Source organism: Cuculus canorus, chromosome 5 (genome assembly GCF_017976375.1).
Source record: "Cuculus canorus isolate bCucCan1 chromosome 5, bCucCan1.pri, whole genome shotgun sequence".
In the NCBI taxonomy this organism is placed as follows: domain Eukaryota; kingdom Metazoa; phylum Chordata; class Aves; order Cuculiformes; family Cuculidae; genus Cuculus; species Cuculus canorus.
In genome coordinates this window covers 58,954,048-58,967,347 of record NC_071405.1, presented here as the reverse complement: position 1 = coordinate 58,967,347, position 13,300 = coordinate 58,954,048, and the positions used below count along the sequence as shown (strand labels likewise).

The 13,300-nt window shown below is 35.5% G+C and overlaps 1 protein-coding gene across 5 annotated transcripts in view; it reads left to right on the top strand.

Moving 5' to 3' along the window:
- The window catches only part of RYR3 (ryanodine receptor 3), a 220,382-nt gene that overhangs the window by 205,733 nt on the left and 1,349 nt on the right, over positions 1 to 13,300 (top strand). For all 5 annotated transcript variants that reach the window (XM_054069060.1, XM_054069058.1, XM_054069057.1 and 2 more), the window contains 10 exons: positions 1,362 to 1,559; positions 2,142 to 2,272; positions 4,720 to 4,762; positions 5,353 to 5,480; positions 6,247 to 6,307; positions 7,384 to 7,530; positions 9,248 to 9,382; positions 10,551 to 10,707; positions 11,727 to 11,791; positions 11,903 to 12,003. In XM_054069060.1, coding sequence (XP_053925035.1) covers positions 1,362 to 1,559; positions 2,142 to 2,272; positions 4,720 to 4,762; positions 5,353 to 5,480; positions 6,247 to 6,307; positions 7,384 to 7,530; positions 9,248 to 9,382; positions 10,551 to 10,707; positions 11,727 to 11,791; positions 11,903 to 12,003 — 1,166 coding nt within the window. The remainder of the gene's footprint in view (positions 1 to 1,361; positions 1,560 to 2,141; positions 2,273 to 4,719; positions 4,763 to 5,352; positions 5,481 to 6,246; positions 6,308 to 7,383; positions 7,531 to 9,247; positions 9,383 to 10,550; positions 10,708 to 11,726; positions 11,792 to 11,902; positions 12,004 to 13,300) is intronic.

The following is a 13,300-nucleotide window of genomic DNA, read 5'->3' as shown; positions in this document are numbered from 1 at the left end:
CCAATGATACAAAGTGGAACATCTTCAGCACTCTTCACTATTTTCATTCCTGGATCTTTACATCCTCTATCCATGAAAAGGAGTAGAATTCACTAAAGAGATCTCCCATCCATAAAAGACTAATTTTTTTCTCTTTCCTTGCAGATTTGAAATCCATAGGAAAAATCCTCATTTATGTTTATCCTGGAATACAGCCCTTTTGTTTTTTTCCTCTAGATATAGGGTGTAAGTTGCAATGAGCTGTGAATCTTATGTTTTTCAATGTTAGATTTTTCTGGTTCTGTTGTCTACAACCAAAAATCTCAGAGAAGACAAAAGCAGTTGGCTGAACATTCAGTCTAGAAGTAACTGAATCCTGATCTCAAAATCTTGAAAAGCAAGTCCTACAACACAGTCACAATCTTGGAAACAGGACAGGTAAAAGTGCAAAAAGCTCTTGAAAACTGCACAGAATTTTCGTGCACCTTTCCAAGAGAAAGAACATTAGGGCTATTTCAAGCTCCCTTCTTGCCTCTCTGTTTCCATCCCATATGGTTGGAGAAGATAGGCTTCAAAAGGTATATGCAGAAGGCTGCTTCTGCCTATGCCAGCCCTTTTCTCCCCACTCTTTTCTGCTTTTCACTGGGTCTTGTGGGTCATCCAACAACCCATTCTGTTGGAGAGAGAGGATGAAAATTTGTGATTATTAGTAGAAGTCCATCGGTCAGAGGTATGAAAGGGTTGCTGGGAGCCAAACAAGACCAAACAGGTCTTGAGCTTTCACATAAAGCTGTCAAAAGAAGGGCACTTAGCATTTTATTTTAAAGGCAGGGTTTTTAAATGTCTGGTAGAATTTAGGGCAGTATGTCAGCAATGGCTTGGAATATTTACAAAATACTGATTAAGGTTCTGTATAAATTTCTATGCTCTAAACTAAGTCATGAAATAAAAATTCATTGACAGTGTACAAGTTGATAACATGAGAACTTTGTTTCTTTCTAGACTCTGTTAATCATGAACAACATAGATTACAAAAGAAATCCTAATTTCAGTCATATTAGATAACCCTGTCATTGCTTTGTTCTTCCAAGAAAACATTTTCACTTAATTTTTTAATTGTGTGGTTTGGTTTTGCTGCAGCACTGTTAAAGCAAAGGTTTGTAAACTGTCCTATGCCTGTACTTGCTTTTTTTGGATTCTCTTTTTCAGTGACATTAGATGATGTCAAGACATCTGCCATGAAAATGAAAGACATTACTGTTCAAAGCTAATGCTCTCTCTCCTTTCCATGATTAGGCTTTGCAAACATGATTTGTATATATAGTAATGACAGAAGCTTTTAGATTTATTATGTGTTTTCAATGTGCTTGAATTTCTCTCAGGTGACAGAAGAGCCACTTGATGAAGTAGAGGAAGACTCTAACCTCTGGAACTCTTTCGATGAAGAGGAAGAGGAAGAGGGCATGGTATTTTTTGTTTTACAAGAAAGTACAGGTTACATGGCACCTGCTCTCAGAGCACTGGCAGTTATTCATACTATCGTCTCCTTTGTCTGTGTGATTGGCTACTACTGCTTAAAGGCAAGTTTTGAAGCCTATTACTTATCTATTATTTGTTAAAGAACATCTGTTGTGTTCCAAAGTGATTTTTGGAGCTAATACTGGAATACCTATTTTTACCTGATCGTTTACAAATTCTCACTATCAATATATAGATATTTTCCTCATGGACTCAGTCTGACAGAGATGGAGTTAACTTTCTTCATAGCAATGTTCTGGATTTATAGTTTAAAAAGTGTTGGTAACACACCCATCTTCTTTGCTGAACAGTGCTTTCTCTTTGCTTTACCCACTCTGTGAATCCCCCAGAAAGTAGGTTTAGAGTGGGCAAAAAGTTGGGAGGGGGGACAGCTGGGACAGCTGACTTGGGGATATTCCACACTATGTAACATCGTGCTTAGCAATAAATCCTGGGAGAGGGAACTCATCTTCCAAGGTGGCCATTGCTCAGAGACTGGCGAGCCTTTGATGTGCTTGTGGGATGTGCTAATGTGAGTTTGGTCTTACACATTATTATAAAGAGTAATTAACACTGTAGGTAGATATCATGGTTTCTAAAAAATATATAAAACATGTCAAAGATGTCCACTGTCATTTTCATAGGTCCCTCTGGTTGTATTCAAGAGAGAAAAGGAGGTAGCTAGAAAGCTGGAATTTGATGGACTATACATAACTGAACAGCCATCTGAAGATGATATTAAAGGACAGTGGGATCGCCTGGTTATAAATACTCCGTATGTAAAATGAAATGCTTAAATGTGAACCACTTATAAAATATCATAGCTTGTTAAGTCACTGATCTAGAACCTTCCCTGTCTCCTTGCCCTCTAGTTAGTCTAAAAGAAATGCATTTTTCACCCTATCTTGGAAGCTACAGTAGTAGATTTTAACGTGGAATCCTGCATCACCTCTTTATTTAATAAATACTATCATAACATATATTTTCCCACACCTTTTCATTTCTCTATGGTTTTCAAGAGTTGTGCATCTTATGTCACAAACTCTCTTCGAGACATTTCACCTATCAGTCACTATTGAGACAGTTATCAAATGATAACTTCTATCCTTGTCGGCGACTGAATTTCACATTCATATTGTACTCTCCTGCCTCACAAGAGAAGTATATCTAGTGTAAAACAGCAATCCCAGAATTTAAGTAGTTCTGACAGGAGTTCCTGTCAGGTTGTACGCATTAGCAAATACTGTAGTAGTCATACACTGATACTCAGAGATTCACCTGCTGTTCTGTGAGTGAATAATACAAATGGAGGCGAGAAAAGGAAAAAATATCAAAAAGTTCCTGTGTTAAGTATGTGATAAAAACAAGCCAGAAAAAAAAAAATCAACTAAAAGCATCTGAGTGACAATATGTTGCCAATCTATCTTATCAGTCATATTCAATTTTTCTACATTATAAATAGAGCCTTTAGTACTTCCATTAAAATTAGAACGTATAAAATATTGGAAATTCTTCAATGTTTTGTTTTCCCAATCCTGATTTTAAGAATTTTTCCTTAATTTCAGGTAGAAATACAGACTAGCAGATATTATTGAAGTTGTGATACAAGTTATTTGGGAAACTGGAGAGCTTGTTTAACTTCCAACCCATTTTACTTATTGATAACAAATTATCTAGACAGCCAGTAGTTTGTGGGTTCTTTCCCCAGAAGAACAAGCATGAATTAATGAGATATATTGTCAGCTTATCCCAAATGACATGCTGTACAGCTTGTTCTCAGCATGTTGCACTGTCTACTGAAGTTGAATAGAAGATTAAGGCTAATTTAAGGACTAATCCTTCCCTCTGATGTGAACTGACTGTCAAGGTTTAGTGCAGGTGCTGTAGCATCAGGATAACCACTGCTGGAGGGTATCCAGTGTTGAGTACATATTGAAATGGTCTCCTGTAAGTGAAAAAAAAAAGTAATTAAGAAGGCAAAAGTGATACCCTGATAGATGCAGCACCATTCGTCAGATGCTTGTAGGTAAAAGAGATAGATGCAAGCTGGCTGCATTAGAGACGTACTTTGCTTACAAGTCTGAGAAACCAAGGATAAAAATAATATGGAGCATTGGATCAGAATATACCATCTGAGTCACTGGAGCCATTTGCCTTATATGGAGAAATTTAATTCAGAGAAATAAAAAAAGTGAGCACTGAATAATACTTGGGAAATTTGCCTCACACCCTGGCAGAACATTGTTACTACTTGCTTTATTTTACCAATGCTGTCTTTTGGTTTAAGCAGTTATTTTTCTTTTTGACCATCCTGCCTATTTTCTCACCTCAGTGTTACATCCAGGAAATGGGGAAGAGAAAAACCTTACATTTTGTATTGTTTCCTGCTAATTGGCATTCTCCAAAACTGACATAATATACATTAAGACCATCAGAATAAAGAATTCCTGGGCACTGCTATTCATAAGATGGTTCAAGAACACTATTTTTATGATCAGGGAAACTTCACTGATAAGAGAGAACACAATCTTTTCTCTTGCAGGTCAAAGCTGACGTGTTTCCTAGTGGCTGTTGTAAGATCTTTCCTGAAAAAAAAAAAAAAAGGTTAATTATTAAAACACCATGGTTGCTCACTACTCTGAAAAAAAGCAAGGAATTTTCAATAAAAGATACCCTGACACCTCTTCAATATTCTTTTGTATGCAAAAATAGATTTTCTTTTACTTACTAGTGTGGGCATAGGTGTTTGGAGGCAGGTGGTGCAAAATGCTCTTTAGCTGAACTGTCTTGCAGCTTTAAAATTATAAATCTTTTTTACCTTATCTTTTTCCAGGATGTCAGATCCAATAACAACAATATGATACACCTGAGAACAAGCTTACTGCTAAACTTCGCAATTTTCTCTTTTTTCTAAATATTTTTTAATTTTATGTTGGCAAATTGTCCACTGGTTCCCACGTGTTCCATCTCTATTTGAAATGTAATCCAGTGAATTTAAAAGCTATGCATGCTACAAGACTGTCTTATTTTCCCCTGAAAATCATTGCCTGTATTGATACTACGTCTAGGAACAATAAAGTGTTTATTTAGAAGATGAAATATGTTACAATGACTACAGCATTTTCTGGGGTTTATGGTTTTGTTTTGTTTGTTTGTTTGTTTGTTTTAACCTTTCTACTAATAAATTAAATAACTTGAAATATCTTTGTCTTATTTATCTAGGTCTTTTCCTAACAATTACTGGGACAAATTTGTAAAACGAAAGGTAAGCTTTTAATATTCCTCTTATGCTAGTCATAGCAATAATCTACTACTCAGTTAAGTTAAATATCTATTTGTAATGTACTCCTATACACATAAATATACAAATAATTGAGAACTGAAATCTGTTTCATGGAAGTCATTGTTGTGGTAAATGTCTCAGTGAACAGGCAGCTGCAGCGTAGGTGGGAGGAAGGAGGAAGACAGAAGGCTGTGGTTTCCTTCCCAGACTTAGGCATTTGAAATAACTTTGTGCTGTCAATCAGTCACAGAGTTCTAATTTACAGTCATTGCCATCTTTAATATAAAAAGCCCCCTCTTTCCCCTAAAAAAGAAAAACATGCCAGCTTAAATGGTAGCAAATTATGCATAAGCTTTCAGATAATAGCCTTTAATGCTTCTGTTTTTCTTTTTTATGCTCCCCCCACCCGGCTTTCTGGGAGTTCTGACTGTTCTAGTAGTGTTAATTGCGAAAGACTTTTTTGTTGTTTTGGGTTTTTTTTTTTTAATGTTCTGAAAACTACTGGCTTGAACTAGGGTGAATGTCACCAAGGTCATTTTTCTGAGCAAAGGTTTATCTTCTTCCATTTTTAGGTTATTAATAAGTATGGAGACTTATATGGAGCAGAACGCATAGCAGAACTTTTGGGTTTGGACAAAAGTGCCCTTGATTTTAGTCCACTGGAAGAGAGTGAACCAGAAGAGGCATCTCTTGTATCATGGTATGACTTCTGAACTTCACAGACAAATTATGTTTTGGCAGGACTTCAGTGTCAAAGACAAAAATGGATTTTATCTTTAAACTATAGTGATGTTTTCCTCAGCATTGAAAATTCAATTGGAAAAGTCTTTTTTTTTAATTCTAAAAGATATTTATAACTGTATTATAAAAGTAAAAAAACCCAATCATATGAGTTGACTGATATAGTTGGAGACTTTTATTTTAAATAAAATCAATGCAGTTGTAAAAAGTTTTTATGTATTACAAGTTAGTTTATAAACCAAAGGACAGAAAAAGTATTGGTAACATATATCCCAAATGATTTATGCTCCTACAAGTGTTTGTTTTCCCCAGTGCTTAAGAAACACAAGGATTTCCATTTGCACATTATCTACTGGCTAACAAAATATTTAGAATCTTGCAGAAGAAACCTTTTCTCTTGGAAATTTTGGCAACATTTTACACTAGACAGAACATTTATCGCTTGAATTCTGGCAATTTGGGTTTCACTGCTTTTAACACATATTTTAACTTTTTTAAGTCTGGAATACAGCAGTATCACTCCTACTGAAATGGTACCACCAGTTTGGAAACTGTGTATGAGTGCTCAGAGTTAATGAATGCTCTCTGAAAAATGAAGCACCCACAACACTCAAATAATAAACAGCTAATGGGTATCACCACCTTCAGCAAACAAAAGTGAAATGCCAAACCTAGACTGTTGTTTATTTGACACTGGTGAATTTCAAGAATTTTGTATTTCCTAGGTTAAGCTCTATTGATACAAAATACCACATTTGGAAGCTCGGAGTTGTTTTCACTGATAATGTGAGTATGTTAGCTTAGAAGAATATGCTTTGATTTACCCTAAACTTGATTGTATATTTCCCACCATCTGCTTTTGTTTTAAACAGTCACGAATAATATTGTATTACAGAGCCATTTTAAAATATTTTTTTCAGTCTTGTGTTGTAGCACATTGCCTTAATTTATGTTAGAAATATCTTTTTGGTTCCAAAGGGCAAAATGTGCCTCCTCACCTTTCATACAACATCAGCATTTGGGAAATTAATGGTCCATTCACTTAATTTTGTAGAAGTTGATCTAGCAACCAACAATGTCTTTTCTAAAATCAAGCACAGTTTCCAGAAAGCTATTCTTTTTAATTCTTGAATCATCTCTTTGACATGGTTGGTTAATTCTTTGCTTTCATAATTCCTCCTTTAAGAGGACTAAACTTAAACTCAAATTCCCGGGTTTGTGAATCCTCTTTTCAAATCCTATTGAGCACTCACAAACAAACAAGACAAGAAGACCAAGTGAAGATGTATGCGTTCATTGTGCTGTAAAAGCACATTGAGTCATTGTTCTGTAATAAGAGCTTTCACATCAAAGGCGCTTCAGGTTCACTGTTAAAAGAATAACCTGTATTACGCGCCTTAAGTTTCTGGGTGTCTTGGTTGATGTGGTCTGAGACTTAAAGTATCTCAAGGATAATACAATACATTTTCTCTCCTCCAGAATCAGTATTAAAATTTTAAGTACTGTCTAACAAGCTCCCCATCCAAAAAAATTTGTAAGCTAGGGGATATTGATGTTACTAACATACATGCTGAAGACTGCATTGAAATATGTAAAGATAGAGCATAACTGTGCAATAAACACTCCTTAAATGAACAATGGTGAAGATAACAGGTAGAGTAAGGCAGTCTTTTTGAACATGTAAAGATAGAAGTATTACACTCAGACTGTGATTCTAATCAGAAATGGCATTAAATTATTTCATATGCTGAGTGATTAAAAGATTATAGCTATATAAAAAAACCCAACTATAAACTTTATTCTGGATCCAATAATGTGCATTAGCAACTGCTGACATTCTGCCATTTTCACTTTCTTTGCAGTCGTTTTTATACTTAGCTTGGTACACAACTATGTCTATCCTTGGGCACTACAACAACTTCTTCTTTGCTGCTCATCTGCTGGATATTGCTATGGGTTTCAAAACATTGCGAACCATTTTGTCTTCGGTCACTCACAATGGTAAACAGGTTAGTGTTACATACAATGGCTTGAAAATGAATGTGTTTTGTAGCAGTACTGGAAAAGAATCTTGTGGTACCTAGAAAATATTGGAACGCAATCCATTTTGATCATGATTGGTTTAAAGAATAGACCCCACTGTGTCTTCTGCAGCACATTTAATTCATGTTAAATCCAATGAAATTATAAGAATCTATACTCATAGAGTGCTGATAGCTAAAGAAGTTTTGCAAACAGTAGAAAAGTGCATCATTTTAGAAAAATACGAGAATATGAATTATGACCTGACCACTCCCTCTGTCTATGCTCAATGAGGAACTGTTTGGTAGTAACTAATGAGAATCACATCCTCTCCTTAGCTACAGTAGTAATAACGATTTGGGCACTGACATTTCAATACTTAGCCAGTAAGAATATGCGTACAGGCGTGAGTATTCTGCACTCTGGAATATATTTATATGTCACTTTGTCATGCAAACCTTAAATTAATAAAATCTACTTCCAAAACTAATAATTGAAACTTATTCAGGGAATAATTCACTGATTTCTTGAAGTTCTGTGTTCCTGGCTAGCATACTAACAAAAAGCTTTTCACTAGCACAGTTTTTAAATTACTTTTAAGAAATCCAACAGAACTTTCCCAAAATTTAATTTCAAACACACATTCCATTCCTTCTCATATGAAGTAACATGTATTCTAAATCTATTCTTACACCCTGCTATGCATGTAAATAAAATTCAAACCACATAACATTTTGAAAATAAAAATACCCCTTTAGCTTAACTCTGATATATCCTTTGTGTTTGCTTAATCCTTTCTTTCAGCAGAAGTTGACTAATGGAAGTTTCTTCATTTAGAAGGAAAGCAAGTTTCTAAACCAGTACATATGAGAATGTTTTCATTATCATCACACGAACAAATGAAATTGCTGATTTTATCCCCTGCTTTTTCCTCCGTGATGACAGTCATATTACTTTTAACATAATGATTGATATATTTTCTTTATGAGATTTTTCTAAATGCAATTAAAATGTAAAACTTAATATAACTGACAACACTGTTGCAACTCAAGACTACAGCTTGTAGTATACATTCTTAACAAGCAAAGATTAGTTTTTCTAATCCTCCTGCTTTTCTTGCTAGTCGATATGAACACTGGAAGACAGCTTCAGGTTTTTCAGTTTGTATGTTCACTTTGGGAGCATACTTACAGATCTGCAGTAAATGATAAATTAATGATCAGTTTATTGTTCAATACTCTCACATTTCTTTTAAAAGACTAATACCAATTGTTCTATTTTAAAAAGTATGTAGCTTTCAGTAATTCCTCTCCAGAGACGCATCTTGTAATGACACCTCCAACTAACAATACAATCTAGTCTCATTAACTGCTAAACTTTATAACCCAAAGATTTTATTTGCTTGAAAGCAGGATTTGGAATTCAGTGATACACGGTTTGTATGCGTATAGCTCATTAAGGTGAAAACAATTTCAGTTTCTTGATACCATTTTGATTTTCATATGAGAGTAGGGCAAAGCAACACCTACACTGATCTAAGCAATAGGGAGACCTCAAAGCTATCATAACCGGTATCTTTAGTTCCCTTATTGCAAAAGGTACAATATGCTACTTTTTCAGTACTTAAGGCAACACACTGAGTTAGCGTATCTCTCCAACAGAATGAAACTGAAACCTGCTTTCATGTCATGTTTCCCTACGCAGCTTGTGCTTACTGTAGGACTCCTTGCTGTAGTAGTGTATCTTTACACTGTCGTGGCATTCAACTTCTTCCGCAAATTCTACAACAAAAGTGAAGATGAAGATGAACCAGACATGAAATGTGATGACATGATGACGGTAACTAAACATTATTAGCATGCTTCAGATTTCATCCTAAATTTTCAAATCGACACTTAAGATAAAATGAGAAGCTAAGAAAGGAGGGATTTTTTTGTTGTTAAATCCACAGGTACCATCTTTTTGCTATATGTCATTTTAAAAATGTGAATGGCCTTAAAATTCCCTCTGCATTCTCCAGTGGTCTAAACTGGAGATAGAGGACACTCACCAGTATTGGAAATTATTCTGGATTTTTCTTCTAAATAATGTAGCTTGTGATTTGGTGCAGCTCTTTTATGTGTGAAGATGGCAAACCTTTATATATATGGGCAAACCGATCAGCCCCACAAAAAGCAGCTGTGGTGTTGCGACACAAATTAACCTGACTTGTTCTCAATGTTTGCAAATGTGCAAACTCTTCTTGTATTTATTTAGGTTATGTGAAGTATATGATGTTATTAGTACTAGTTATTAAACTCTGCTTAAATTGCTTACAATTAGTAATTTAGTCATGAAGTAAGAAGTCAAGGGTGAGTAGAGAAGGAGGGACATTAGAACTTATTACTAGTGAGGCTACTGATTTTTCCGTCCGATTTCCACCAGTTGCACAGAATGCTGTTTATGTCACATTAAAAGATACTCTACAGGTACATATTATGGTAAGAAGGGGGGTTGATTTTCTTACTGTACAAAGAAAATAGCACAAATTCAGGTACTAAAAATGTAATATTCTGCATTGGTGGCCAGCTCATTACTTCCTTTGAATAGTCACTCTGTACTGTGTTGTATGCCAAAGATAGAATAAAATACCTTAAACAGAGATTTATCATAGACTTCACAAAATTATCTTCCTGTTGTTGAACTTTCTTTCAAACAGTCAGTGCAAGTCAGATGTACAAATGATAGGAACTATGAAAAGTGCCCAAGCAGTTTTATTTAACTGGTCCCTCTGCAAGCTGCATACAATGCTCTGGCCATAAAATAGGCGCAGTAATAATTAAAAAATGAAACTGTATTACATTTTAAACCACTCTATCCAGTGAAGTAAATCAGTTCTCAAGTACGTTTCAGGTATGATTAAACTAGTACCAGCATCTTACGTCAACAGCAAAGTTGCATTATAAAAATCTGTTTAGAGATTACCATTTCATGGTAAATATATCTGTGATTTCCCTCTCTATTTTAGTGTTACCTGTTCCACATGTATGTGGGAGTAAGAGCTGGTGGTGGCATTGGAGATGAAATTGAAGATCCTGCTGGAGACCCTTATGAAATGTATCGAATTGTTTTTGACATCACATTTTTCTTCTTTGTCATTGTTATCCTACTGGCCATTATTCAAGGTACAATCACTTATCTTAGAAGAAACTGTTCGTTTACTTAAGTAATGCATTTAAACTATATTTGTGGTTGAGATAAATTTAGCAGTATTGCTATAAAGACTTATTTCAGAGCTGATGGAATCATTCATTTTGGAAGTAATAATTTCATACTTAATTCATAAATAATGCATTGTACCAAGTACTACACAAAGACTAAGCACAAGAAACGCAACTTTACAGTATGAACGTTTTTGACAACTACCTGCAATGACGCAGCTTGTGCAGGATACCTGTTCCTCCTAAAATAACCATTTAAACTTGAAGAGCCTTGCTGTAGACACTCTTCACAACTGTAGTTTGGAACCACCACAGTTGGCTGGGGAATGGAGACTTTTCCTTTGGAAAGGGAAAATGACATTGAGAAAGTCCCCATGGTCACATCCCCATTTCCTCCTTTCCGTAGAGGACAGTTTGCAGTTTTAACGGATTTGAAGTTGTGGTTTACCGAGACCAACACCTATCTGCAATGACTGTCAGTATTCAACACTCGTATAAACTTGACTTGGGGCTGTTAGGAAAAAACCCCCAAACACAAACACACCAAAAAAAACCCCAAACACACGCACCCATCTATACTGAGAAAAAGTTATAAATGTCACAGTCCCTAAAATGATCCAAACCTATAAGTTTGATTCACTTGTATAAGTTTGAAGTGGATGAATGACACTTTAAATACGAAGCAGTATTGGGAAATCTGGGAGCAGTTGTCCTTGTTGAACAAAAGTTGGGATATAAGAATCCAATGAGAAGGGGCATGAAAATGAAATTCATTCATGGGAACAAAAGTATGTAAGAAAAATTCTTATTGTTAGGAGTGCAGTACAAACAATTGTCAGATGTCTGGAAACTGACGGATTGTAACTTGAAATCAAGATGCAAGTACGCTAAACTCCAAAGCCATTGGAGGATGTCTGAGGACATTACTTGAAATATGAATATTGCTAAGTACTGAACTGTTGCTACTTTTCCATTTGAAATAGGTCTAATTATTGATGCTTTTGGTGAATTAAGAGACCAGCAAGAACAAGTGAGAGAAGATATGGAGGTATGAATAAGCACGTTACATTTTTCATTGCTCTTATTCATCTATATTGCTACCAGTTAAAATAGTGTCTCAGAGTTAAAATTAATTTGTAACCACAACTTGTGTTTCCAGACCAAATGTTTTATTTGTGGAATCGGCAATGACTATTTTGACACAACCCCACATGGCTTTGAGACACATACTTTGCAAGAACACAACTTGGCAAACTATTTGTAAGTATATTTTACTCCTAGAATTATGATTGAGAGATCTCTCAACTGCAAAGTAATTTAGGTGCACACATTGCTGACAATCCTAAGACAGAATTCTGTAGGACTGAGGAGTATGTCCATTCCTTTCTGGTCTTCCCTCCTGTACTCCACACTGCTGGTTTTCTTTGAAGTGCTCATTATATGAATTACCTTAGTGGAATGAGAGCTGAACGCACACCAGCTCTTTATTCCTCTGGAAGGAAACTCAGATAAGGGGAATAGGGAACATCACAATGGTTTAATAAGTTGCTTTAATCCAGAAGTTTTGATTGTGACTTTGAGGGGGCTTAGTAACATTGATGAAATCATTGAAAATTAGCCTCAACTAGACAAAGGACCCCAACCAAAACATCAAAGTAAAAAAAAAAAAAAAAGGGGGGGGGGGGGGGGGGGGAGAAGGCATTTCTGGAAGATTCCTGAAAGATAAGCTAGAAAAAAATAAAGTGCAAGTCAAGTCTGATCCTATGGTTCTTTAGTGATAGTGCAGCTTTCCAAAACATTGAAGCACTCACTTGTATGTGTTCAGACCATTGCTCAGACTCCCAAGACATCTTCTAGTTTTGTGATTAAATACAGAGCAGATCAAAGACGATATTTAATAAGTCCATCACACAACACAGATAATTATATAAGAATTGTGCCAGCAGAACCAAAGCAGCTGAAGTGGTGGTATCTTATTGAAGTCTGGCTTTGGAATACTGCATCTGAACTTTTTAAATTTAAAAAAAAAGATTAAAAATAAAAAAAAGGTGCTCCTCCTGCAGTGGAGGCTCTATCACTCCTTGTAGAACAACTGACTCTGCAAAATCAATGTGTATTACTTTGGGGAGGCAAATTTCCATTAACATCTATAGTTTTACTAGTCTACAATCTCCTTTCTTACCATATTGAACTGCTTAATTAGCATATTGGAACCTGTAATTCACAGTAAATTAAAAATGGCCATTTTCTCAATACTAGGATATATAGCGAGCAATCTTTCTAACCACACTGCCATTTAATTAGACAATTGTTAAAGTCTATCTACATCCCTCGCATTAGCAATGCAAGCACATACTAAGTTTAATTCCAAATGCAGTGCATGGAAAGCGGCTAACCAAGAGCTGTGTTACATATCAACAGACCATCGTTAGTAGTCTACAGCCTTCCTTGTCAGTTTAAGCTCTCTACATTGGAGTGAGCACAGGTTATTTGAGAGAGGCTCAGCTTATGAGCTGTACGGCATTGAATCTTTGGAAATCTTGACACAGCTGAGTAC